Below are 27,128 nucleotides of genomic sequence, written 5' to 3'. Positions count from 1 at the left end.
ATATTATCTTCAATTTATAGATAAGTGTGACTTTGCGGTATTATGTAATTTGTCCATCACCTACATTCGAGAGCTTTGAATCCAGGTATGATGATTCCATAACTAGCAATCTTTCCACTATGACATGGTGTCTCTCAACATGATATGATTTACTTTTTAAAAAATTTTATTGATGTCTTTTGTTTTTAGATCAGATTCATTTTCAGAAACACTTGCCTCCCATTTCAAGTTTTCCTTGAAACTTAAAAAATGCAATTATGCAAAGATTATCTCTGAAAATATATATACCATTCATAAGATGGTAGATTTACAATTAGAAGGGATATTGAGGTTCAACTTATTCTAAAGCCTTCATTTTTAAAGCTAAAGCTTTCTGAAATCATTCTCCCCTTTAAGGTGTAGACATTCATGAATGTCTACATGAATGAATAAATGAATTATTAAATCTTACTATGTGCAAAGTAAGGGCCTAACCTCTGAGGATACAAATAGAAAATCCAGAGAAGCCCACCTCTCAAGGAGCTCATGTTTGATGGGGAAAACAACAAAAATGGAAGGTTTCAAATGCAAAACAGATAGAAAAATACTATGATACTTATCGTGCTGTGACAAAGTAGATATTAATGGCTTTTTTTTCATGTCATTATTTAGTATCTATTTCCAGAGCTCTTTAGTTCAAGGTGCTGGGCTGTAGCCATCAAAGTCAGAGGGAAAAGTGGTTGTCTGATGTATTGGCTTGCCTACCACAAGCTGTGGGTTGTTTGTCCTGTAATGTGCCTTGTTGATTCAACTAGCATGACTTGCTTATGTGTGGCATTTGGTGGAGATGTTTGGGAGCACTAGGCTGAGACAGAACCAGTAGTCTGGAGAGTACTCCAATGCCCAGGGCTCTTATGCTTATTTGTTGTCAGTTGTTGCTAATGGTGATAAGGAAATTGGACTCTACTCCACAGTTACTGCTCCCCTTGATAATGGCTTTGAGGACTGGTCTAGAAGCAGGGTTAGTATTTTTGTAGGGGTAGTGGGAGTGGGGAGACTGCTAATCCCAAATCTATTAGGTTCAGTATTAAGGATTAAGGTTATCACAGAGTCTGAAAGAAGATTGTAATTTAGATGATGTTAATGATTTGACACATTTCCTGATACATTTTCCCTCTTTTCTCTCCTTTAGGATACCCTGCTTCTTTAATAAAAGTGGCTTGTCTGTTTAGGATTGCCAGCTGTATTTAAAATAATCTATGTAATGGGGCAATTTGGTGTCACAATGGACCCAAATGAGGACTCATTTTCCTGAATTCAAAACTGGCTTCAGGCACTTACTAGCTATGTGACTCTGGTCAAGTCGCTTAATTCTGTTAGCTTCAATTTGTAAAATGAGCTGGAGAAAGAAATGTCAACGCCTTCTAGTATTTTTGCCAAAAAAACCCCAAAATAGGGTTATAAAGAATGGGGCACAACTGGAACATCTGAACTGTCTATGTAAAACACCATGCAAACATTAAAGTGTTATATGGGCTGCTTTCATGGATACATTTGTATTGCCAGGTAGGACCTTTGAATCAATGCTGTGGACAAACTCACCAATTTCCACTTTTCACTATTACAGGTTCATTTCCTCGCTAAATTTCTCTCTGGGTTCCCAAGTAATCTGACAGCTATTGATATTTCAAAGAACAGTATTCCTAAATTCTCTGGTTTGTTTCTGTACCCTAAGAGTCTGCTCGGCTCAAGTTCTAGGCAGGAAAATTATTGCCTCTGGAATAAGTCATTCCACCTCCCTCCCCTTATGAAAGTTTATATAAGCTTGGACAGAACTCATAAAAAATTGCCAAATACTTGCAAAGTAGTTTCAAATAACATAGAAATAGAAATAAACATGTAAATGAATAGGATTCTGCCTCCAAACCATAATGTCTGGGGGAGCAGATTTACACTCTTCTATTCCCTTTGGTGGGAAAAGAAATGGAAAGTGGAATAATATGAAAAAAGGTGAAATTTCCTCGGAAAAGGAAAATTCTAAATTTTTTTAGGCAGCATTCCAGAGAAGTATAAGGAGAAGTACTATTGACTGGATTCTCATAGTTTTACCAACCCCAACATTTTGGGCCATCTGATCATGTCTTCTGTCACTTTTTTCTCTCAATACATGTTCTACCACTATGCAAGATTACTGCCCTTAGAGATGACTTTGGTACCATAGAATTCCTCCTTCACCCATTTTTTCTCTGTGGTCTCATTTCATCTTGGTCACCTAGATTCTGTGAACCTTCTAAAATCAAAAACTTTGGAAAGGTGGGACTCTGTATAAAAGATTATGTTCTTACATGCAGACATATACTAAGAGCTATATATAGTGCTTCAAAACTCATGAAGTGCTTTTCAAATATAATCTCATTTTATTCTCTCCAAATCATACAATGTAGGGAGTATTCTCACAATTAATCAATCAATCAAGAAGCATTTTTTAAATTTCAGGCACTGTGCTAAGTGCTGAGGATATAAAAAGAAGTAAAAGATAGTTCGTGTGCTCAAGGAGCTCAGAATCTAATGGGGCAGACAACAGGCAAACAAGTCTATATCTATATCTATATAAAGCAATAGGAAATAATTCATATAGGGAAGGCACTGAAAATAAGAGGGGTTAGTTAGGAAGGACTTCCTATAGAAGGAAAGATTTTAGTGGGACTTAAAAGGACGCTATGGAAGTCAGTAGTGAAACTCAAGAGAAGGAAGAGCCTTCCAAGCCTGGGGGAGAGACATAGAGAATGCCTTGAACCAAGAGGCAAAGGGTTTTATTCATGGAACATCCAGAGAAGACCAGTGTTACTGAATTGAAGAATGCATATTGGATATAAGAATGCATGATAGGATATAAGAAACTTGGAAAAGGGGGCTAGGGTATAAAGGGCTTTGAATACCAAAGAGAGTTTTGTATTTATTCTTAGAGGCAATAGGAAACCACAAGTATTTAATGAGTGACATGATTGAATTTATATTTTAGGAAAATTATTCTGATAGCTGAATGGAGGGTGGTTTACATTGGAGAGAGACATGAGGTACGTGATGTACTAGCAGGATATTATAATAATTCAGATGTGAAGTGATGTGGACATATATTTAGAGTTGTGGCAGTATCAGAGGAAAGAATGTGATATATTCAACAGATGTTCCAAAGGTGAAATGAACAGGTCTTGACAATTGCTTGGATGTGGGAGGTGAGAGATAGAAGTCTACTATGACTCCTAAATCATAAACCTGAAAGACTGGGAGGATGGTGTTGTTCTCTATAGTAATAGCAAAGATAGAAGTGGAGAGAAGGTTTAGAGAGAAAAATGGGTTCTGTTTTGAACATAATGAGTTAAAGAAAAGTCTACTAGGAATACTCAACTACAGGTTGAGATGTCTGAATGGTAGTTGGAGATCCAAAATTAGAGGTCAGCAAAGAGATTGAGGGAGGAAAGGTAGATTTGACAATCATCAGCACAGAGATGGTAATAAAATCATGGGAGTTTATGAGATTACCAAGTAAAATAGTATAGGGGAAAAATAGAACAGAATTCAGGACATACTCCTGATGGACACTTCTGGTTAGAGATTGTGATTCTCCAAAAACAGAAGATAAAGAATAGTCAGATAGGTGGGAGGAAAAATTCAAAATGGAGTAGTATCACAACAACTCTGTAATCTATGCAGCCCATTTTGCAGCTGAGAAAACTGAAGAAGTCAAACATTAAGTTACTTCAAGACACAAGTCAATAACTATAGTAATCTAGAGTTTGATAAATCCAAAGACTCCAGCTTCTGAGATAAGAAGTCACTATTTGATAAAAATTGCTTGGAAATTGGAAAATAGTATGGAAAAAACCAGACATTGATCAACATCTGTCACCCTATATCAAGATAAAAGTCAAAATGGGTCATGATTTAGACATAAAGGGCAATACTATAAGCAAATCAGGAGAACAAGGGATATCTCTCAGATCTGTGGAGAAGGGAGGAATTTATGGCCAAAGAAGAACTGGAACATAATGAAATTCAAAAGGGATAATTTTGATTACATTAAATTAAAAAAGCTTTTGTACAAACAAAATCAATGCAGCCAAGATTAGAAGGGAAGCAGAAATCTGGGGAATTTTTTTTTTTTACAGTTTCTGATAAATTTCTAAAATATGTAGAGAATTGACTCAATAATACTACAAGCATTCCTCAATTGATAAATGATCAAAGAATATAAATAATTTTCAGGCAAAGGAATTAAAGCCATTTCTAGTCATGCTATAAATCACTACTGATTAGAGAAATACAAATTAAGACAACTCTGAGGTATCACTTTACACCTCTCAAGTCAGGTAACATGACAGGAAAAGATAATAAATGTTGGAGACATGGGAAAACAGGAACGCTAATTCATTGTTAGTGGAGTTGTGAAATGATTCAACCATTCTGAAGAGGAGTTTGTAACTATGCCCAAAGGGCTATAAAACTGCATATCCTTTGATCCAGCAGTGTCCATACTGAGTCTGTATCCCAAAGAGATCATAAAAGAGGGAAGAGGACCCACATGTGCAAAAATGTTTGTAGCAGCTCTTTTTGTAGGGGCAAGGAATTGGAAATTGAATGGATACCTCTCAGCTTGGGAATGGCCGAATAAGTTATGACATATGAATGCAATGGGATATTATTATTATATAAGAAATGATAAGAAGGCTGACTTCAGGAAAGCCTGGACTTACATGAACTGATGCTGAGTGAGATGAGCAGAACCAAGAGAACATTATTCACAGTAACAACAACATTATGTAAGGATCAACTGTGATGGACATGCCTCTTCAACAGTGTGGTGATTCAAGAAAATTCCTATAGATGGGGAAAGTGTCATCTACATCCAGAGAGAGAACTATGTATATCAAAGCATAGTATTATCACTTCTTTTTTTTTCTTTCTCTTTTTTTTCCACTTTTGATCTGTTTTTTCTTGTACAAGATGACAAATATGGAAATATATTTAGAAGAATTGTACATGTTTGATGGATCATTAAGACAGTAATTCACCACTCTAGAAAAATTTTCCAAGCTACTCAGAGGGAATATGGTCCTGAACAGTTAAAGATAGAGGTTTGTACCTGGGAAAAAACTTGTTTTAAGCTCAGAGTGGGATCCTTCTGGCTCAGTTTCCACACTGTGTTGTATTCCATTGAATAAGAATATTTCCTGCCTGATTATTCCTGAGTCTGATTATGAGGTGGAATTGTTGCTGCACGTTTGGCAGTCAATTGTTACCCTTATTTGAAGTCAAGCAAAGCTAAGGGTGCATTATCCTGCCATATATGTGTCTCTAGACATGTACCTGAAGGACTTATTTGGACACTGTTATAATCATTTCTCTGTTTTTTCATCTTATAGTAAGTTTTTATAATTACAGCAAATAGTTGAAGACATGAGCATGATACAAGTAAGAAAGATTTTGCTGTTTTCAATATGAAATATATAATCATTAGTAAAATTAGCCCATCTGCCTGTTACAGGATATATACTGTAGGAAATAAAAGTCCTCAAATGGTTCAAAATAATATGTGAACAATTGGTTATTGATACAATTGCCTGCGGGACTTAGTTATTATTCTGTTGAAAAAGATTTTTCTGCTTTACTGAAAAATTCTTTAGATTATTCTTTCAAGCATCTAGTACCTACAAGGCTTTGATTTGAGTCTACCATTTATTAAAAATTCTATGCCATATAAATCCTTCATTGAAGAATTACATAAAATGAGGTTGTCAAAATGCAGGCACCCTATCAAAGGGAGACAACTCTGAATAATAAAAAGAACACAGACTCCAGAGTCAGATGAGTTGGATTCCAGCATGAAATAGCTACGTGACTTAAGTGACTTCCTTAACCACATATGGATTCTGGTTTCTCTATCTATAAAATGGTGGAAAGGGTCAGAAGATACCTAAGGTGTCTTCCATCTTTACAATTCTAGATGTCAACATTATCATGTCTCTAAAATAAAATTACAGAATGCTTGGCTTATTAATTTTGCTTTGTTTCTTTGAGGAGAGAAAGCACTATGAATGTTTTGTCCCATGTTTGGGTTACTTCATTCAAACTTATGTATTTTACTGCTCTGAAATTTTTGAGATAAAGCATTCTCTAGAAGGACTTTGGAATACAGTGCTGTAAGATTATATGATATGGTTCCTAGACTATAGCACTCTTTTCTCAACTACCCAGTAATTAATTCATCCCTGTATGTAGGAGTCTCACTCACATGGTCCATGAGTGGGAAGTAACTGAAAGCAATTTGGACACACAAAGTGGAGTATGTTACTTTGTCCATCTCAGAGAGAAGCCTTCGGAGGGTATTCATCGCCTGTATTGTAACAGTTTTATCTTTGGAGGGGAAGGAATTCAGTACACATACTATTAAGTCTCTGACGTTTGATACCTGTATAAAAAAAACACAGCAAATAAGAGATTCCTTTAAATCACTGGAAGACAAAGAGACTAGTGATAAGTACTAGTAAACAGTAAGAAATGACAGTCATGGTAGCAAACAAGGGAATGAAGGGAATAAGTATTTTATATAATAGCTATTAGGCATTGTACCAAGTGCTTTTTTTTTTTTTTTTTTTTTTTTTTTTTACAAATATTATCTAATATGACCTTCATAAAAATTCTGGGAGATAGGTTACAATTATATCTATTTTACAGTTGAGGAAACTGAGGCAAATGGAGGTTTAAGTAATCTGCTCAAGGTCACAGAGATGGTAACTGTTTGAGGCAGAATTTGAATTCAGGTCTTCCCAGTTCCAAGTCTATGGATACACCAGTAAGAAGCAAAGACTTCAAGCAAAGTAGTATCCAAACACTTGCTGGATCTTCCTTCAGGGCCACTAGAGATAATATACTGTGTTATATGTTCCCTGATAAGCCTGCAAAGTGACAGAACTTCGCTGGAGTCAGCTCTAACAGTTTAGTTTTTGCTATACACACAAACCTCCAAAATTGACTATCCATGTTAATCAGGATTTTCTTTATCTATTTATCATGTTGATTGTTTAGCCACAAGATGGTGTTAATAGAGCAGTTTAAACTTAAAAGTGTACATGTATACATTCCCCTCTGTCCCAGAGGCTAGTATTTTTATATTTGCCTGAGTATTATTCCTTTATTGGGAAGAGAATATACATTTCTTTTATTTAAATGTATTTATTAATTTTTGACATTTAAAGATTTTGATTTACTTTTTTTTTCTGCTTCCTCCCTCCCCAAGATGGCAATCAATCTGATACAGGTTATACACATATAATCATATTCAACATATTTCCACACAAGTCATGATATAAAAAAAGAATCAGTATAAAATGGAAAAACATGACCAAAAAAAAAACAATAACGGAAAAGTGAAAATATCATGCTTCAATCTGAATTCAAATGTCATAGTTCTTTCTCTGAATGTGAGTAGCATTTTCTATCATGAGTATTTTGGAATTGTCTTAGATCAATAAATAAGAAGAGTAGTTTATCAAAGTTGATAATGTTTTTGTTACTGTATAAGATGTTCTCCTGGTTCTTCCCACTTCACTCAGCATCAATTCATAACTTTTCCAAGTTTTTCTGAAATCTATTTGCCTATCATTTCTTATAGAACAATAATATTCCATTGCATTCATATGCTACAATTTATTTAGCCATTGCCCAATTAATGGACATTCCCTTGATTTACAGAACCAATACAAAAAGAATTGCTATAAACAATTTTGTGCACGTGGATCCTTTTCCATTTTTTTTGTGATCTCTTTGGGATACAAATCTGGAAGTGATATTGTCAGATCAAAATATATACAGTGTTTTATAGCTCTTTGGACATAGTTCCAAATTGCTTTGCATTTTTCCAATTTTCCCAAAACCTCTCTAATATTTATTATCTTTTCTGTCATCTTAGTCAATCTGAGAGGTGTGTGGTGGTATTTCAAAGTTTCTTTTTTAATTTTCATTTCTCTAATCAATAGGGATTTAGAGGAATTTTTACATGACTATAGATGGCTTTGATTTCTTCATCTGAAAACTTCGTGTTCATTTCCTTTGACTATTTGTCAATTTGGTAATGACTTGTATGTATTCTTATAAATTTGACTCAGTTCTCTATTTTAGAAATCAGATAAATTTTGCTATTTTTTTTCTAGTTCTATAAAATATTTTTTTTGAAGTTTGGTATGACATGGAATAAGTAAATTAATTTAGTAAAGAAATTTATAATATGAATACATACATACTTTTATTACTTATGTATTACATACATATGTACTACACACATGTGTGTGCACACAGACATATGTATGTATATATACTTTTATATTGTTAGTTTGGCCTACCCATGGCCTACCCTAGTTTTCCAATTATTAGGTCTGACTTTGTGTGAAAAGTATTTTGTAATTATGTTCATATAATTTCTGGGTTTGTCTCGATGTGTAGACTTAAAACATTTCTATAATTATTTTAAATGGAATTTCTCTTTCTATCTCTTGTGACTGGGTTTTGTTGATAATATATAAAATGCTAATGATTTATGTGGATTTGTTTTATATCCTGCAACTTTGCTAAAATTAATTATTTCAGGTAGTTTATTTTTTGGTTGATTCTCTAGGATTCTCTAAGTACACTATTATAACATTTATAGAGTGATAGTTTTATTTCTTACTTGCCTATTCTTATTTCTCTCATTTCTTTTTCTTCTATTTTATATATATATATATATATATATATATATATATATATATTTATATATGTACACACCCACCCACGCCCACATATATACATACACACACACATCCCTATTGTCTAACATCTATATATAACTATTATCTATTTACACACATCTTTCATCTATCTGCATCATCCATCTATCAGTCTACATCCATTTGTCGCCTTTCTATATAATATCTATTTAGTTCTATATAATATCTATCTAGTTATTTGAGACTGGGCATCACTAACAAGTCAAGATTAAAAATATGGATACCACTCAGAACCCCATTGCTGGAAGGATTAGCTGCTTTGAGTAGTACTGTTTTTGACTTGGGCCAGCTCCCTCCTCCTGCAAAGTATTGATAATGGGCTTCCTTGCTTCATTCCTGATGTTACAGGCAAAGCTTCTAGCTTGTCCCTCTTGCATACAATGTTTACCAATTGTTTTAGATAGATACTATTTATCACATGAAGGAAAACTCCATTTAGTCTTATGCTCTCTATGTGTATTTAATAGGAATGATGCTATATTTTCTTAAAGGATTTTTCTAAATATATGGAGATAATATTATTTTTGTTGGTTTTGTTGTTGAGAGGATCTAATATTGAACCATCCCCGTATTCCTGAATATATAAATCCCATTTGGTCAGATATATTAAACTGGTGATAAATTGCTATAATATCTTTGCTAGTATTTTTTAAAATTACATGAATATTCATTAGAAAGATTGCTTTGTAATTTTCTTTCTTTCTGTTTTGGGTCTTCCTGGTTTAAGTATGAACAAACATTTTTGAGTTATAAATTAATTTTTTAGGTAGTACTCCCTTCTTTACCTATTTTTTCAAATAGTTTATGTAGTTTTGAAGTTGATTGTTTTTTAAATCAATGCCTTATGATTTTACATCTGAAGAAACTAATGTCCAAGGAAATTGAATGATAATAATAACTGATTATTTATCAATATTACATTATAAATAATAAAAATAATGACAATAGCAATACATTGTGTTTAGTCTGACTTTTTATTTTTAAATTCTTTTCAAATTTAAATACATAAAGACAAAAAAGATCAATTCTGATGGACGTGGCTCTCTTCAACAATGAGATGATTGAAACTAATTCCAATTGTTCAGTGATAAAGAGAGCCATCTACACCCAGAGAGAGGACTGTGGGAACTGAATGTGGTTCATAAATAGCATTTTCACTCTTTTTGTTGTTGCTTGCTTGCATTTTCTTCTTTTTCTTTTCTTCTTTTTTACTGCTTTGATTTGATTTTTTCTTTGTGTAGCCCAATAATTGTATATATATATGTATATATATATCTATGATTTAAAATATATTTCTACCATGTTTAACATATATTGCCATCTACTTGCCATCTGGGGAGAGCATGGGAGAAGGGAGGGAAAATTGCAACACAAGGTTTTGCAAGGGTTAATGTTAAAGAATTGTCTACATATATGTTTTAAAAAATAAAAAGCTCTAATAAAAAAAGAAAATTTTATGTATAAGAACCAATATCAAAGATCAATTTCAAGAAATTTAATATGGATAAATTGTTTATGTTTTTATATGGAAATGTATATTATATATTTAAGAATGACATTAGCAACTGGGTAGCACAAAAGAAAGATTGGGTAAGAGTTAAGGGTAAAAATAGTAATTATGCTATACAAATCAGGTACAGAGGGAAAATAAATACAGAGGCATTAGAGAGAAAGGAGGGCTCATAGTTCTTAAAATCCACTTATATCAGGAATGGGTTAAATAAGCAACACTACATGTATACTGTAAAGTGTATAGCATCCTCCAAAATCTATAAAAAATAGAGGAGGAAAGGACAGAGGGATAAGCAAAGTGTGGGTAAGAAAACAAGATAGGGATCCATGGATGGGAGAAAAGTTAAGTAAATAGCAAAGCAAGTTAAGGAACAAAATTGAACAAAAGAGTTGGGAGGGATAGAAAAGATGTTTGTGTATGTGTGTGTGTGTGTGTGTGTGTGTATGTATGTATATAAATGTATATATGTATATGCATAATTATATACTTGATTAACTATAGCCTGCTTACAGGAGGTAGGGGAATAAAAGGAGTAAAAAAAAGAACAGAATAAAAGTTCACAGCAGAAATTATCTCTCTTGGTCCTATTTTCCAGATCAGTTGTTTTCGAGTATTTTACATTTTCTTCTAATTCTTCATTATTTTTATTTTGACTGATTCTAGATGTCTCACAAATTCATTAACTTCTATTTGCCAGACTCTAGTTTTTAAGGTATGCTTTTCTTCAGTTAACTTTTGTATCACCTTTTCCATTTGGCTAATTAATGCTACTTTTAAAAGTGGTGTTTTCTTCAATGAATTTTTTTTTGTTCATTTGGCCAATTATATTTTTAAAGGAATTATTTTGTTCAGTAAATTTTTGTACTTTTTTCCCAAAACAATTGACTCTCTCTTCCATGCCTCTCATTTATCACTCTAATTTTTCATCTACCTCTCTTGGGGGATTGAGACCAATTTATCATCAACAATAGGGTTCTCGGTGGTGGCTGTATTTCTAGCCTTACTTCCTTGATGGTGAGCTCCATTCACAAAATTTCATATATAAATATGTATAGATAGATGATAGATAGGTGCATATATATAGATATATGTAAATATAGATGGTAGATACACAGGAGAAAGAAATGTGTACAGATGTTAGATATGTATGTGTAAATACATGGATAAATGATAGATTTGTAGATAAAATGTATAGATAGATGACAAATATGTGTAGACAGATGTAAGATGATAGATGGAAAATATGTATAAATTTAGAAATTTTAGTATTTAGAAAGAAACAGCAGTAAAATCTAGTCTAATTCCCTTCCCAGTTTTAACAAATGGAACAAATTATACACTGTGTTAGTAAGAATAATAAAAGAAGTTTGAATGAAGTGGATTTGGACTTGAAAAAAATTAGTTTGACAAGGCTTTTAAAAACATAAAATATTTTTGCTGTTCCTGGACAGTTTTTATGAGGCATTACTATTGAGCAATAGTAGATTATCTGATTAGCTCACCATTGAAATACTGTTTTCAGTTCTAAGCACCACACTTAATGGAGCCCCTAATAAAGTCTTGTTGACTTGATTTGACTTTTTGTCTTTCTCTGTATCCCCAGGGCTTAACATAATTCATAGTACTTTGCTTATTACATAGGAGATGTTAATAAATGTTTCTTTATCGATTGACTCTAAGGAAAGCAATAATGCATTTAAATTTGATGTTAGCAAATAATAATTATATGTGCACATATATACAGATAGACCAACCTTATTAATAACTGATGACATGGTGGCAATCTTTTGGAGACTCAACTTGGAAACTGTAGGGTTTGGGTCATTTACCCAGGTTCTGAAAAGTGCCAAAAACTCTTCTGGGAATGGATCCTTAAAAAAGTTATTCAGAAGCTAATATAAAAGAAAAGAAGAAAAATATAGCTAAAGCAAGGGTTATAACTTTTATTGTTATTCAGTCATGCCTGACTCAATGACCCCATTTGTTTTTTTTTTTGTTGTTGTTGTTTTTTTTTTGGCAAAAATACTGAAGTGGTTTGCAAATGAGGAATTGAGGCAAGTAGACATAGGTGACTTGTGCAGGGTTATATTTCTACTGAGTTTCTAAGGCCAGATTTCAACTCAAGCAAATGAGTCTTCATGACTCGTGGCACTCTATCTACTGTTACTACTTAGCTATTAAAAATATGGATAGGTACCATGTTTTCAAAATCTCAAATGAGACAGTCTAACAAAAAATTTCTCTTTTTAAAGTCGTATTCTTTTGTTGAAATTCGGATTGCCATAGAAGATTTGTTTACTTATATAATTTATATATGTAAATATGTACTATATATTTTCAGGAATTTTTTTTGAGTGTGAAAAACCAATGTTCATGATATTTAATTCACTGCTTATCTCCATCTAACATGAGCTTCTGCCTATATTCCATGGATAGTCAAATGTGAACAAAAAAATGGATAGCTGTTAACTCAAAAATTTCACTGGTAAGGAGGAGAAATGACCAGAAAAAAGATCATACTTTAAGCAACATGTTAGGAGGTGATGCAAGAAAGACCTAGGAAGGTTGTAGCTCTGTTCTTGTCCAAAAGAAAAGAGAAAAGAGAAATGAATGTATACTAACCAGTCAACTGTCTCCTCCACAGCAATAACCACTGATAATAATCTATATAGAATCATAAGATCATAGATTTAGAGCTAGAAGAGATCTTCACTCATCTAGGTCAACCTTGCCTCCCTACTACACACACACAATTTTACAGAAAAAGAAACTGAGGCTAGAAGAAATTCCATAGGCTACTCATAACTATGCTTATAGGTATCTGAAACAAGATTTATTCCAACCCCAAGTCCTGTAATCTATCTGCCATAGTGGCTTGGTAGACAGCTTGCAACAATGGGAACACCACCAGCTTTGGAATTAAAGGACCTGGATTTAGATCCCACTTCTGACACCAATTACTTTTGTGATGGTGAACAAGTTGCTTAATCTCTTTGGCATTCATTTCTTTATCTGTAATAATGAGAATTGGACTAGGTGTTTCTGAAGACTCTTCTAGGTTTAGAGCTATGATTTAGACATGAACAAGATGCCCACAGCCTCTATGGAAAATGTACCTCAATAAGGAAGATGACCGTAGTAACACTGTCCTCCGTCCTCCTGGGGCCTTCCAAAGAGAGCTTGTAAAGATAATGTAAGGTTTCAGGAAACTGTGGGAACTTATATTCACTGAGAGTTCTGTGAAGGAGAATATAGATTTACTGCTAGGAAAGATGGTATTCAATGGCTTTTACACAAAGACCAAAAACAATAGAATGAGACCACCCTCATCCAGCCCCACCATCTTTCTCACCAACAAAGGGAATCATTACCAGTCCAAGAAAGACTGTGAGCCTCAACTTAAATCCTAGAAAGTTCTCTGTACTAGAATTTCTGGGAATTATATGAAGTCTGGATGACTGATCACATTTACTATCATACTGATTCTCTTCTTCCCCTTTGGGAAGATGCCTTTCAATCTCCTTGGTAGAGGGAATACCTGCACCAAAAAGTCCTAATTCTTGTCTAAATTAATTTAAGTAATTAATGAATTAAAGTTTTAAATTAATTTTATTAATGAATTTAATTAAATTAATGAAATAATTTTTATAAAATACTTTGCAAGCTAAAGGATTATACAAATGAATTATTTAACTCCATTTCACAAGCTTTAAGCCTCTATTATGGTAACAGATGAGACAATGGTAATTGGTGATATAGTGACACAGATTAAAATATTCCTGCCTTCAAGAATTTATATTCTAGTAGGTAGAAATAACACATACTCAGATGAATACATTAAAAGTATATACAGAATAATGCAAAAATCACTGGAAGGGGAAAACTAATAACTAGTAGGAACCAGAGAAAGCCTCTGTAAGAGGTGATCCTTCAAAGATATCCAGAATTCCAAGTGTAGAAATGGGGAGGAAGGCTCTTTTGAGCATGAGGGTGAAGGGAACAACTAGTGAAAACTAACAGATAGAAGTTGGAATGTCATATTCCCCTCACATGGGGGGATCAAGCAAACTAGTCTGATGTTAGTATTGAGAGTTTGAAGAGCAATAATGTGAAATAAATTTGGAAAGATACCTGCAATCAATGTGAGGTTTTTAATACTTAACAGATGTTTGCCCCAGATGTCTATTAAGGCAGAAGGCTCACATGATCAGATTTATGCTTTGCAGTATTAATTATGTCAGTTATGTGGAAGAAGGATTGGCAAAGGGAAAGAATGAATTGGAGGAGACTAATCAGAAGATTATTTCAATAGTCCAGGTAAGAAGTGATGGGAGCCTAAGTTAGAATGTGAATGGACAGAGGACAGAGGCAAGGGATTTTGTAGCGAAGACCTGGCAAATAACTTTATATACAGGGTAGGAGGAGAGTGAAGAGTGAAGAATAAAGGAAGGATTACAAACTTGGGATACTGAAAAGATGAATTCTTGATAGAAATAGTAAATTAGAAGAAGGATTTATTACTTTGTGCCTGACACTGTGTTAAATGCTTTATTAATATTATATCTTTTGATGTTTAACAATAACCCTGAAAAGTAGGTGCTGTCTTGATTTTGGAAATGAGGATACTGACAAACAATGGTTTGTACTAGTGCACAGAGCTTATGTATTTGAGACTATATTTGAATTTGCCCTGATGCCAGGTCTAGCACTCACTGAACCATTCAGCTATATCAAGATAAAAAAGATGATTATTAGTTGTTCCTTTCCTTCACTTAAGCATTCTCGGTATCCGGGTTTAATTAATTCAGGAGAGATTCCTAACACAAAAGTATATGGGGGAAAATAATACATTCCATTTTTGACATGTTGGATTGAAAATGTCTATGGGATATCTAGGTAGAGATGTCTAGTAGTAAATTGGTGATGTGGGACTAAAGTTTAGGAGAAAAGTAGTTTGGATTAACATCTAGATTCTGGAGTCATCTACATAGAGATGATAGTTAAACTCATGGGAGCTAATGACATCACCAAGAAAGAGGAAAAATAATTTTTCCTATTTACTCCCTCTCACTTTTCTTAAATCAAATTTATCTGGTTACCAAGTTCAGGTTGTTACTGAATTTGCTGAAACTGAGACATTGAGGAAATAAGAACAACCCAAGGAACCACACTAATTCCTGAAACTATACTGTAAACTTTCCTCTGTTACATCTAGAAGTCTCTGGGCACATTTGCCTTGTGAGAAAATAAATAAAGTTGTAAGGCAAGATGGAACTAATAAAAAGAAGTTGTGGTCATTTATCCAAAATAAATCTAAATGATTGCCAGAGGACTACTGACATATCCTAATGCCCACACCACTAAGTAGATGGATTTCTGTGGCTAAAAAAGCAAACAACCCCCCGAAAAAAAACCTCAATAGCCCCCCCAAAAAACCTACAACAGCAATCTTCTTTTGTGTTATGAACCTCTTCATAATTAATTAAACTGAATATTGAGCATGCTTGAGTAAAGTAAGGGAACAACTGATTATTATCTTATTTTTGTCTTGAGGTTGCTGAATAGTTCAGTGGGTAGAGTGCTAGACCTGGCATCAGGATGACCTGAATTCAAATATAGTCTCAATTACACTAGCATGTGTAATTTAACATTACATGGGCAAGTTATTTAACCCATTTACCTCAGTATTGTCATCTCTAAAATCAAGATAATAATAACATCTACTTTCTAGGGTTATTGTTAAACATCAAATAAGACCATACTGGTAAAGCATTTAGCAGTGTCAGGAAAAAAAAGTAAGCTTTTTATAAATGTTATTATTAATTTCCTTATATAGTGAAAGGTAATTTCCTTGTAGTTTTCTGCTCCACTTTCCCCCTACCCTACTTCTGTCTTTTGCCTTCCACTTCAGAAAATTTCTTTGCTATCTTAGTCCTCAAGAATTAAGAGGTGAAAGTATCTATTTATATATGATGGCAGGAAATATTTATACTATTATTTTGATTTTTTAGCCACTGCTTTTATATCTTAATTAAATGTTTTTGCTATTGAATTTGAGACTTTTGTAGGGATTGAGAATTGAAGGTAGTATTGCAGAGGTAAGGGTTTGGGCCCTGATTTTTTTTTGATTACTCCAAATAATTAAAATAAGCTGAGAAAAAGTAAGGAATTTCAGAAGAAATATATGCAAAGGGATTTTAGTACTGCAGTTGTTATACCCATTTTTTGCACATTGTGTTAAGGTTATACATTATACTCATAATACTTTGAGTTAGCTGATATAATTGTATCATCTCCATTTTTTCAGATGAAACAACTACTCATGAAAGATAAGAATTTGTCCATGTTCATAGAGATAGTAAGTATAAACTAGAACTTGACTCAAATTCTAGTGCCCTTTTCATGGGCATGGAATACCTATGTACCAGTTTCACCTAGTTTTCTATAAAAATGTCAATACAATTTCCATCCTCATGGTTTCTTTCCCTGCCTAATCATCAAAGCAAAGGAATAGGAACTATTATTTCTATCCTCTATCCTTAGCTTTATCAACCATAAATAAGGATGATTAAACCTGACGATGACCAAAAAAGACTCCTACGAATCTGTAAACCAAAAAAAGATAAAGTTCATTTAAAAGGTCTGCAAATATTGAGGCAGATGCCAACCACGATTTCACAGAGGTGGATGACTATGTTTATTTCTTGAATTAATGGAAATAAGAAAGATAGGAAAGGGCCTAGTATCAAAATACTTAATTTTTCTCTTACTTGGCAATGATGTAGACACCATAATGGTGAAATATGAGATTGGAAAACTGGTGCCAGCAATCCTTTTTTTGAAGGGCACAATCTACTTGTTGCAGTCCTGAAGATTTCAGTAGAAGTCTCAAAGCCTTCTGAGCAAAGCTAGATCAACAAAACAAGAATAGTGTGACTACTTCCATAAGTTATACATACCCTGCCTATCAATCTCAAGCATGACACTGATTTTGCTATGCAAGAGCTATTTCAGAGAAAAATAATTAGGTAGTCTCCAGCTTTTATGGGGGACATAATATGAATTAACAAATTTAAAATTTCTTGTTCCATAAAGGTTTTTAAGAATTATGAGAGTTGATAAATAATAACATAGAATAAAACAAGTTGTGAAGTTCCCTTTTCTTTGCCTTTTAAAGAGGGTAGGTTCTCACTTAAGGAAATTCAGGGTAGCATAGCCATGGACTAGGAATCAGAGGTAATGTCAAGAAGAGCCAAATAGTTTTTCTTGATCCCACAACTTGCTAGCTCTTTGATGATGGGGGTCACAATTTTTCTAAGTCTAAATATCTTCATCCAGGTAATAGGGTTGTAATATTGTCTATCTAAATGACAGAATTATTTTAAGGCAATAATAATAAAAGTTATTTCTAATCTATTTGTATTACCATGGGACTTCTCCTTAAGAACCAAGAAACTTTCTTGAAAAAAATAATCATTAATTAAGATCCCCCAAACCTTGATACATCAGCATTTATATAGTGCTATTTTGTCCAAGGTATTATGCTAAACACTTTACAAATATCATCTCATTTGATCCTAAAAAATATTTTAAAAGTTTTTTTTGTTACATTTAAGTTCCCATCTGTTTCCTCCCATTTCTTTTAACCCTATACTAGAGAAGGCCAACATTTGACACAGATATCTATATCTATATCTATCTATATAGATACAGATATATATTATATATATATATGTGTGTGTGTGTGTGTGTGAAATTATATAATACATAGTTCCATATATTGGTTATTTCTCTGGAGGTAGATAATATCTATCTTTATAGGTCCTTTGTAATTGATTTGAATATTCATATAATTTAGAATAGCTTAATCATTCATATTTATTCTTCAAACATTATTGCTGTTAGTGTATGCAATGTTCTCTTTGTTATGCTCATTTCACTCTTCATTATTTCATGCACATCTTTCCATGTTTTCCTAAAATCAAGCTGCTCATCATTTCTTAAAGCTCAGTTGTACTCCATCACAATCATGTACCATGATTTATTCAGCTAATCCTCTCTCAATTTATAATTTCTAGCCATCACAAAGAGAATGGCCACAAATATTTTAGAATGTATAAGTTCTTTTCTTTTTTTCTCTGATCATCTTGGGAAACAGGCATAATAGTGGTATTGGTGGGTCAAAGGAAATACATAGCTTTACAATTATTTGGGCATAATTACAATTTGTTTTGCAAAATGGTTGAATTAGTTCACAATTCCACCAACAGTATATTAATGTCCCAATTTTTCCACATGCCCTCCAACATTTGTCATTTTTACCTACTAACATTTTAGCTGATAGATTGAGATAGTATGTAAATTATTTTAATTTGTATTTCTCTAATCAATAATGATTTAGAGCATTTTTTAACATAACTACAGAGAGCTTTGATTTCTTCCTCCAAAAACTGTCTGTTCATGTCCTTTGGCCATTTATCAATTGGGAAATAACTATTATCCTCATAAACTTGACAAAAATCTCTCAATATTTTAAATACGAAGCCTTTATTCAAGAAATTGTTTAAATTTCTGACTCCCTCCGATTTTCTGTTTTCCCTCTAATTTTGGCTATATTGGTTTTATTTGTATAAAACTTTAAAGCAATGAAAATCATTCATTTTATAATCCATAATCATCTTTATCTCTTGTTTACATATATATTTTCTTCCTATCTATAAATAACCCTGATAGATAATTTTATCCCTTGTTCTTCTAATATACATATGATAGCTTTTTTATATCAAGATCATGTATCCATTTTGATTTTGGCAAAGGGTGTAAGATATTGATTTATATCTACTTTTGATCAGACTCTTTTCTAGTTTTATCAACTATTTTTTACCAAATAATAAATTCTTCTCCTCAAAGCTTATATATTTCCAAAATACAAGGTCGCTACAATCATTTTCTGCTGTATATTGTATTACTCTGTTCCACTTGTCTATCAATCTATTCCTTAGTCAATAGTAGAGAGTTTTTATGATTACTATCTTAAAATATAGTTTAAGATCTGGCACCTCTAAACCTCTTTGTGATATATTTTTATAGTTTCCTAACTAGTATTTTATTTAAGATTTTTACTTGTATATTCATTAGTGAAATTGATCCATAATTTTCTTTGATTTTGCTTTTCTTGGTTTAGGGTATCTGCGTCATATTTTATTTCCTCTTATTTTAATATAGGCAGTTTTTAAAAGTAAGTATCTTTCATTTCACTTAAATTGTTAAATTTTTTGGCATATAATTGGTCAAAATAACTTCTAATACTGCTTCAATTTTACTTTAATCAGTGATATATTCTTTTCATTTTTAGTATTAGTGATTTGTTTTTCTTCTCTTTAAAAAAAAAAAAACAGTGGTTTATCTATTTTATTGATATCCCCATAAAACCAGCTTTCATTACTTAATTAATTAACTCCATGGCTTTCTTATATTTAATTTTATTAACTCACCTTTAATTTTTGAGATTTCTAATTTGGTATTTAATTGGTGGTTTTTAATTTGTTCTTTTTCTAGTTTTAAAAAGAAAGTATGCATAATTTACTGAATTCCTCTTTCTCATTTATTGACGTAAGCAATTAAAAATAAGAATTTTCTTCTAATTACTGATTCTGCTGCATCCCATGTATTTTGATATTTTAGTTCATTATCATTCTCTTTAATAAAAGTACTATCTTTAATTTTTAATATGTGCTTCCCTGATTCTTTATTAAATGTAATTTTATTGCATTATGATTTGAAAAGGATGCAGTTGATATTTCTGCTTTTTTGTATTTGCTATAAAGTTTTTATATCCTAATATGTGGCAAATTTTTGTTAAGATGCCATATACTATTGAAAAAACATATAGTCCTTTCTATTCTCATTCAATTATCTCCAGATGTCTATCATATCTAGCTTATCTAGAATTTTGTTCATCTGCTTGACTTTGTTTTGTTAGATTTAATTTATTCTAAAAAGGGATGGTTGAAACCCACCATTAATATACTTATGCTATTTATTTTATACCTGTTATTCATTTATCTTTGCCTATAACATCTTGAATGCTTTAACATTTGGTGCATATGTTCATTATATATGGTGTCTTTTAACATAATATTGTTCCTTTGCTTATTTCTTTTAATTAAATCTCTTTTAGATTTAACTTGTTTGATAACATTGTTGCTAATACTGGTTTTTTTAATAAAGTCTGCTCCAGGGTCTTTCATTTTTAAATGTGTTTCTTGTAAACAATGCATCTTCAATTTCTGCTTTTTGAACCACTCTGACATTCATTTTTGTTTTCTGGGTAAGTTTATCAAATTCATATTCAAAGTTATAATGACTAATTCTGTTTTTTCTTCTATTTTCCTCAGTGTTTACCCTTCTCTCCTTTTTTGTCACATCTCTCTTTAGCAATCTAATTTACCACTGTCTCCCTAATTCATACTCTATTCTAAGATTCCCTTCCTTACTTTATTCCCTTGACCTCCTTATATTAGCTTTTCTCCATCTATTTTCTAGATCAGTTGCTTTTCTAATGAGATATTTCACATTTTCTTCTATTTTTCATTCTTTCGATTTTGTCTTATTTCTTGATATTTTATGAAGTCATTAGCATTCCCTTGCTATATAACAATTCTAAGTTACAGTAAGTCATTTTTTAGATGAGTTTTTGAAATTGCTTTTCCAATTTATTGGCTTTTTCATTATTCTCTTGCTTTTTTATATTCATCTTATTTCTTTTCCCAATTTTCCCTCAACCTTCTTATATGATTTTTAAAAGTTTTTAAAACTATTATAAGAACTCTTTTTGGGCTTGTGACCATTTTACATTTTTTCAAAGTTCTACAATAAGCTACTTTGTCTTCTTTTGAATTCTACTCTGTTCTATCACCATAGTAGTTGTGTATGGTTGGTTTTTCTCTTTGTTCTTCTCTCCGTCTCTCTGTCTGTCTGTCTATCTGTCTCTCTCTCTCCGCTTCCCTCCCTCCTTCTGACCCTCTTTCCTTCTCTCTCTTTCTCTGTGTGAGCTTATGGAATGTGTGTATCTTTGTCAAACTATAAAACATCTATCCTTTCTCCCTCTAAATGTTTTGAGGGCTTTTTTCACATCTGGTGTGTCAGAAGTTTTCCGTATACTGAGGGAATGTTGAACTTTGATAAATATGACATTATGCTGAGAAATTGAATGTTTCTGTAATGACTAAATTCTAAAATGAACATGGAACATAGCAAAATGATATCCACCATGCCATACACCCAGAAAGATTAAAAATATTCATTCAAGAGCTAGGGTTGAAAATGCTTAAGTATTCTGGAAACTCATTTGATTTATTCCTCTTTGAAAATCAATGTCTTTTAATCAAGGCTCAATTTGGGTTGCTATGGGGAGAGGAGAATAATTTGTTAGAAGTAAAGTCAATATCCAATGAAATAAAGGTATGGTTTCATGATGAAGAATTAGAGACTGTGTTAAAAATCTTATTAATTCAATGGAAATTAGATAAAATAGATAAAAACAACAAAAACCAAAAAAAAAAAAGACATCCTACACATTAGAGCTTTTTAAAGATATGAAATGTTGCAAGATACAGTAAGAATAATAATAACATTAGCTAGCATTTGTATAGTGTTTCCTTATGTAGCAGGTATTGTGCTAAGTACTTTTAAATAATTATATTATCTCATTTGATTTTCACAACAACCCTGGAAGGTAGGTATTCTTTTCCTTCCTATTTTACAAATGCCAAAACTATGCAGACAAAGGTTAAATGACTTGCCTCAGGTCACACAATTCATTAGTGTCTGAGGCTGAATTTGAAATCAGTTCTTTCTGACTCAAGGCTTAGCAGCTAGATGCATTTAGAGCAGAGGTAGCAAAGAACTAGATAGACTATAACACTACTAAGTGTAACCAACTTAAAATGTAATAGGAAATTTTAAATAAAATAAATAAAAAAAGCATTAAAACAGATAATGCTATTTTGTGATTTTCTAAGTCAGGGTAGGGACAGGGATTATTTGAATTTGAAAGCTACTCATTTAGAATATGTCAATAAACTGAATTATTTTACTTTGTCCCAATTAATTTGCACAACACCTTATCTTGTATTATTTATATATCTGGTATATAGTCATTATTACTTACTAGTTTGTAACCTCCAGAAATAGGAGGACTGTTTCTTAACTAAACTTTATATTTTTCTTTAGATTTAGCATAGTATTTTGCGCAAAGTGTGCTTAATATGTGCTTGCAGAATTGAACTGGGATTGATTGGATTTGAAATGTTTTACAGTGGTGTTTGGTGCTCATATTTGAGGATCCTTATATCCCTTCAACACATATATGTACATATATACACATATAAATATATATATATATATGTGTATGTGTATTTATGCATGTATATGTGTATATATAGTTGTGTGTGGGTATTATACACACATACATATATAACTACATACACATATACATATATGCAAACATACACATATAATTGCACACACACATATAGATTATATACAGCCCGATAAAGATGTCTCCCCAGACACAAAACTACAAAGAATAAGCAGGTCATTCTCTCCTTCATAGATAAATCTTATAGCATGAGAGCATTCACATAGCACAGAGGGTTCTTAATATTTTTTGTGTCACTGAGTCTTGATAATCTAACAAATTCTATGAATTCTTAGAATACTCTAAAATACATATTTTAAAATGTGAATAAAAGAAAATGCAATTATATTGAAATATAGTTATCAAAAATTTTTTTAATGAAAAAGCCCCAATAAATCTAAAAACCCCAGGTTAAAAATCTTTTGCACAGAGGAATAGTTCCACTCACATGAAAAAGTCCATGTTATTTTTTTCCTTGTTGGGAGATGAAAAAAGGAATGTATTATCCATACTATGCTAAAAAATTTTTTTATATAAGCCAAAATAGTCAGCATTGGATGATAAATGGTACTTTAGACGCTCATTAATTGTGCTTAATATTGCCATCTTACCATTGGTCTTCAACTTTTTTCAACTTCATTTCACTATTGTAATGGAGTTGTAGTATTAGGGCAATTAATAACTCAGGGAAAAACTGGGCTGCTGCTTTCTTGTACTCAGGAACAGGGAGTAAGGTGCACAAAGCCTGGGCTGCCTGAGGAAAAAAAAAGAAAAGAGAAAAAAAGGAAATAAGTTTTTCCCTTAAAATGGCTCTGAAATCAGAAGTGCAAATATTCCTAGCCTATTTTTTTTTCCAATGAAGAATAGATCTTCTCAGTGAGTGATTAATAGACCTGTCTGATCACACAAATCAAAAGTCTGTATTCAGATCTAGGTGTCTTCATTTTCCACCATCTTGCCATTCTCTGGACTGTTCTTTGGTGCTTCCTAAAGCTCTTCCCCTGGGGGACCTCAGGGGAATGGAATGGAGAGAATTCTTCCCAGAATATCCATTTTAGTAAAGTTCCCAGATCAATCATCTTTTCATTTCCCACCAGGCTGCAAGATTCTGAACGGCTGCATCATGCATCATGTCAGGTACTTTTTCCTTCCTTCCCCTTTCCAGTTTCTTTTTATGTACTGTCTTCTCCACTGGAATGTAAAGTCCTTGAGGGTAGGGATCATTTCCCTGTGCCTGACAGTAGGGGCTTAATAAATGTTCAGATTTTAGACTGTCTAAAAACTAGGTTGTTCATTGGACAGAGGGCCAGGTTTTGAGTCAGGATAACCTGAGTTCAAATCCAACCTCAGACTTCTTGTGTGACCCTGGCAAGTCACTTAATCCTATTTGCCTCCATTTCTTCATCTGTAAAATGAGCTAGAAAAGGAAATGGCAAATCACTCCAATATATTATTCAAGAAAGCTTGAAATGAGGTCTGACATGACTGCCCAATCACAAAGAATGACTGAGGTCTATGTGTCTCCAGCACTAAACAAGGGCTATCTCCTTTCCCTAATCTTGTTGCTGACCCGAAGGTCTGACAGTGTAGGAGTGGGACCTACCCCCAATCTCCTGCTTCTGTCTCCAGGAAGCCTTCTTGGAGGCAATAACCCGGACACTAATTGGACTCAGAAGGGATCAACTCAAAGGCCAAAGGAGCAAAGGGCAGAGGTTTTGTTCCAGGGCTGCCAATTTTCCTGGAGTTGGAGATAAAAAAACACCAGTTATAGACCTGTATAACTCTAAGGATTCTATGAAGTTTGGTCCTCGTTTAACTTTATCTCAGCTCAATTTCATTTTCAGTAAGAGCTGAATAAGGCTTCCTTGGCAATCTTGAACAAACCATATCCTTTCTTTGGGACTTCCTTTGTAAAGTCAAGTGTGTTAAAATGTGAATTGATTAAATGATCTAGTTTCTCCTAGTTCCAAGGAGACACTTTGAGGGGATCATACATATGTACAGGTGCAGATATTTGCATTATGGCTTTGTGCATGTATATGTACATACATGATATGTACATTTGGAGAGAGCTCCACAGGCCACAGGTTTTTTTTTTTTTTTAGCACCCCATATCCTACGCATTTAACTCTTAGGGTCGTAACTCTATCATCACTCCTCAGAAAATTAAACTTCAAAGTACTGATCTTAGCATCTAGTTATCAAGAATAATTAATAGGAATATATTTAATAATTTATATGATCCATTCAACAACTTTCCAAATGGAGGGCATGGAAAGCCTTAGGGGGTCTTTGTCTCCTCCAGGGATGCTATATACCATTAAGTACCAGTAGATAAAAGAGTCCCAGTCTTGGAGTTGGGAAGACCTAAATTTAATTTGGCCTCTGACTCTTGTTAGCTGTAGAACTTTGGACAAGTCACTTAATAATCTACCTCAGTTTCCTAATAATGACGCTTACCTCTAGGATTGTGATAAGGATCAAATGAAATAATATCTGTAAAGTACTTAATAGCACACAAAACTAATATTTTCCTTAAACTATTTCCTGTACCTCATCAAAATTTTTTCAATTAATTAATGAATTTTAATTTATATACTATCAGTATTATTTTTTTCTGTGAAAAAACTTATTACATAATATTTATGCTACAAGACATAATTATCCATAGGACATTCATATATACTCCCCTACCATATAAGCATGAGTGTCTGGCACATTCCCCTTGCTCCCTTCCTCTAAAACTTTGGGCACTTTTAGTGCTGCTGGCCCTAATTATGATTTTCAGTATTTATAATACATACAAATTCTCTGAATTAGGAGATCTAGATTCAAAGAGCATTTGGCCTTTATAATCTTGAGATCTATGGTTCTAGATTTGCTATATGGAAACACTACTTTAGCCCAGGGCACTAATTCCTTGGGGTACTGGGTTTGGGGTATCAGGATATTTTTCTCTAAACTCAGTCTTTTACTGGTTGTCACCTGCAAGTATCCCATACAATAACAAGAGTCAAGAAGCAATATACAAAGGTCTGAGTAATGGGTTTTTAGGGTCAGGAAGGACTAACAACAGAATCTCATTATTCCCACCTTTTCCCCTAAACCTATAGAGGTTAGGGTCAATACACAATCTTCTATTCCACAATCCCCAGCTGCCTCTCCATGCCTTTCCCAAAAGGTTTTGCTTCTGGTGATACTATTATTAGATAAATTAGATAAATAGATAAGGGCCTTCATGATGAATTGAGCATTGTTGCCAGTACAACTGAGAGCCTTAGAAAAAGTGGACATGAGGGGCAGCTAGGAGGTGCAGTGGATAGAGTACTAGCCCTGGAGTCAGAAGGACCTGTGTTCACTTTACAATTAATAGTTGTGTGATACTGGGCAAATCACTTAACTGCAATTGTCTTGTCAAAAAGAGAGAGATGTGTTGGACATGAGACTTACTGTCACAGGCATCATATTGGTATCATCAAGGGAAAAACGCTTCTGAGATGGGCTTCCTTCCACTTCTCCAGGTTTCCCTTTGAGCACAATCAGGATTGTCTTCAGCACAATTGGTGAGGGGTCTGTTTCTGAACTGACTGCTTGCCACATTTGTAGCACTGACCTAAAAATAGTTCCCCCACAAAAACCACCCCAAAATTCATTATGTTCATCAAGCATGGAAATATACCTAGGTCACCTACTGAGGTTATCTTACAACCTGCCTATAGTAGCTGCCTTGTTTTTTCCCTCCTGAACTTGCAGTCTCTATATGACACCCCACACTTTATCTCCTGGACCTCCAGAATCCATGTCCTCAAGTCTCTGAAGGATTCATATACTCATCTTTGAAGCTCCCATCCTAGGGCCAAACCTAGTTGGTTGGAGATGGACTGAATACAAACTAGCTCAATTAATCCTGAATAACTTAATGACTTTTCCTACCTTCACCTTTGCATCTTCTCAGGCCATCCACCAAGGACATTTTTACCTTCTATTTATTTTGTATCCCTTCACTGCAAACATCAATCTCTATCACTTTTCACCTTTTCTTTTAGTACAGTGATCAAATAGATATTGTTATTACTTCTGGAAAGGGTCTATAAATAGATTGCCCTTTGAATCAATTCATTCTGTCACTCTCTAGATCAAAACATCTTTTTTCCTGGCCACTACTCTATATATGTTGTCTTCCTCATATTGGTTCCTTGGGGGTAGGGATTGATTTTAAAAAATTGTATCCTCTGCTCTTAGCACAGTACCTGGCACATAGTAAATACTCAAAAAAGTTTTTCATTTATTTGTTCACTCAAGTGGAAGGACAAGAATCAGAAGCCTTAGTTTTTCTTTTTTATACAACACAAATATTCATTTTTGAATCCCTAAACAGAGAAATTAACTTCTT

At 33.1% G+C, this 27,128-nt stretch overlaps 1 protein-coding gene across 3 annotated transcripts in view; it reads right to left on the bottom strand.

The window, feature by feature from the left end:
• MROH9 (maestro heat like repeat family member 9) overlaps positions 1-27,128 on the bottom strand; it is a 72,706-nt gene that overhangs the window by 13,838 nt on the left and 31,740 nt on the right. For all 3 annotated transcript variants that reach the window (XM_031936869.1, XM_031936870.1, XM_031936868.1), the window contains 6 exons: positions 26,186-26,348; positions 23,347-23,489; positions 17,085-17,222; positions 13,431-13,551; positions 12,069-12,206; positions 6,272-6,448 (listed from right to left, as the gene is read on the bottom strand). In XM_031936869.1, the coding sequence (XP_031792729.1) occupies positions 6,272-6,448; positions 12,069-12,206; positions 13,431-13,551; positions 17,085-17,222; positions 23,347-23,489; positions 26,186-26,348 (880 nt within the window). The remainder of the gene's footprint in view (positions 1-6,271; positions 6,449-12,068; positions 12,207-13,430; positions 13,552-17,084; positions 17,223-23,346; positions 23,490-26,185; positions 26,349-27,128) is intronic.

The sequence above is a fragment of the Sarcophilus harrisii genome, chromosome 4 (genome assembly GCF_902635505.1).
Source record: "Sarcophilus harrisii chromosome 4, mSarHar1.11, whole genome shotgun sequence".
Lineage (NCBI taxonomy): Eukaryota > Metazoa > Chordata > Mammalia > Dasyuromorphia > Dasyuridae > Sarcophilus > Sarcophilus harrisii.
This window is presented reverse-complemented; position numbering and strand designations above follow the sequence as displayed.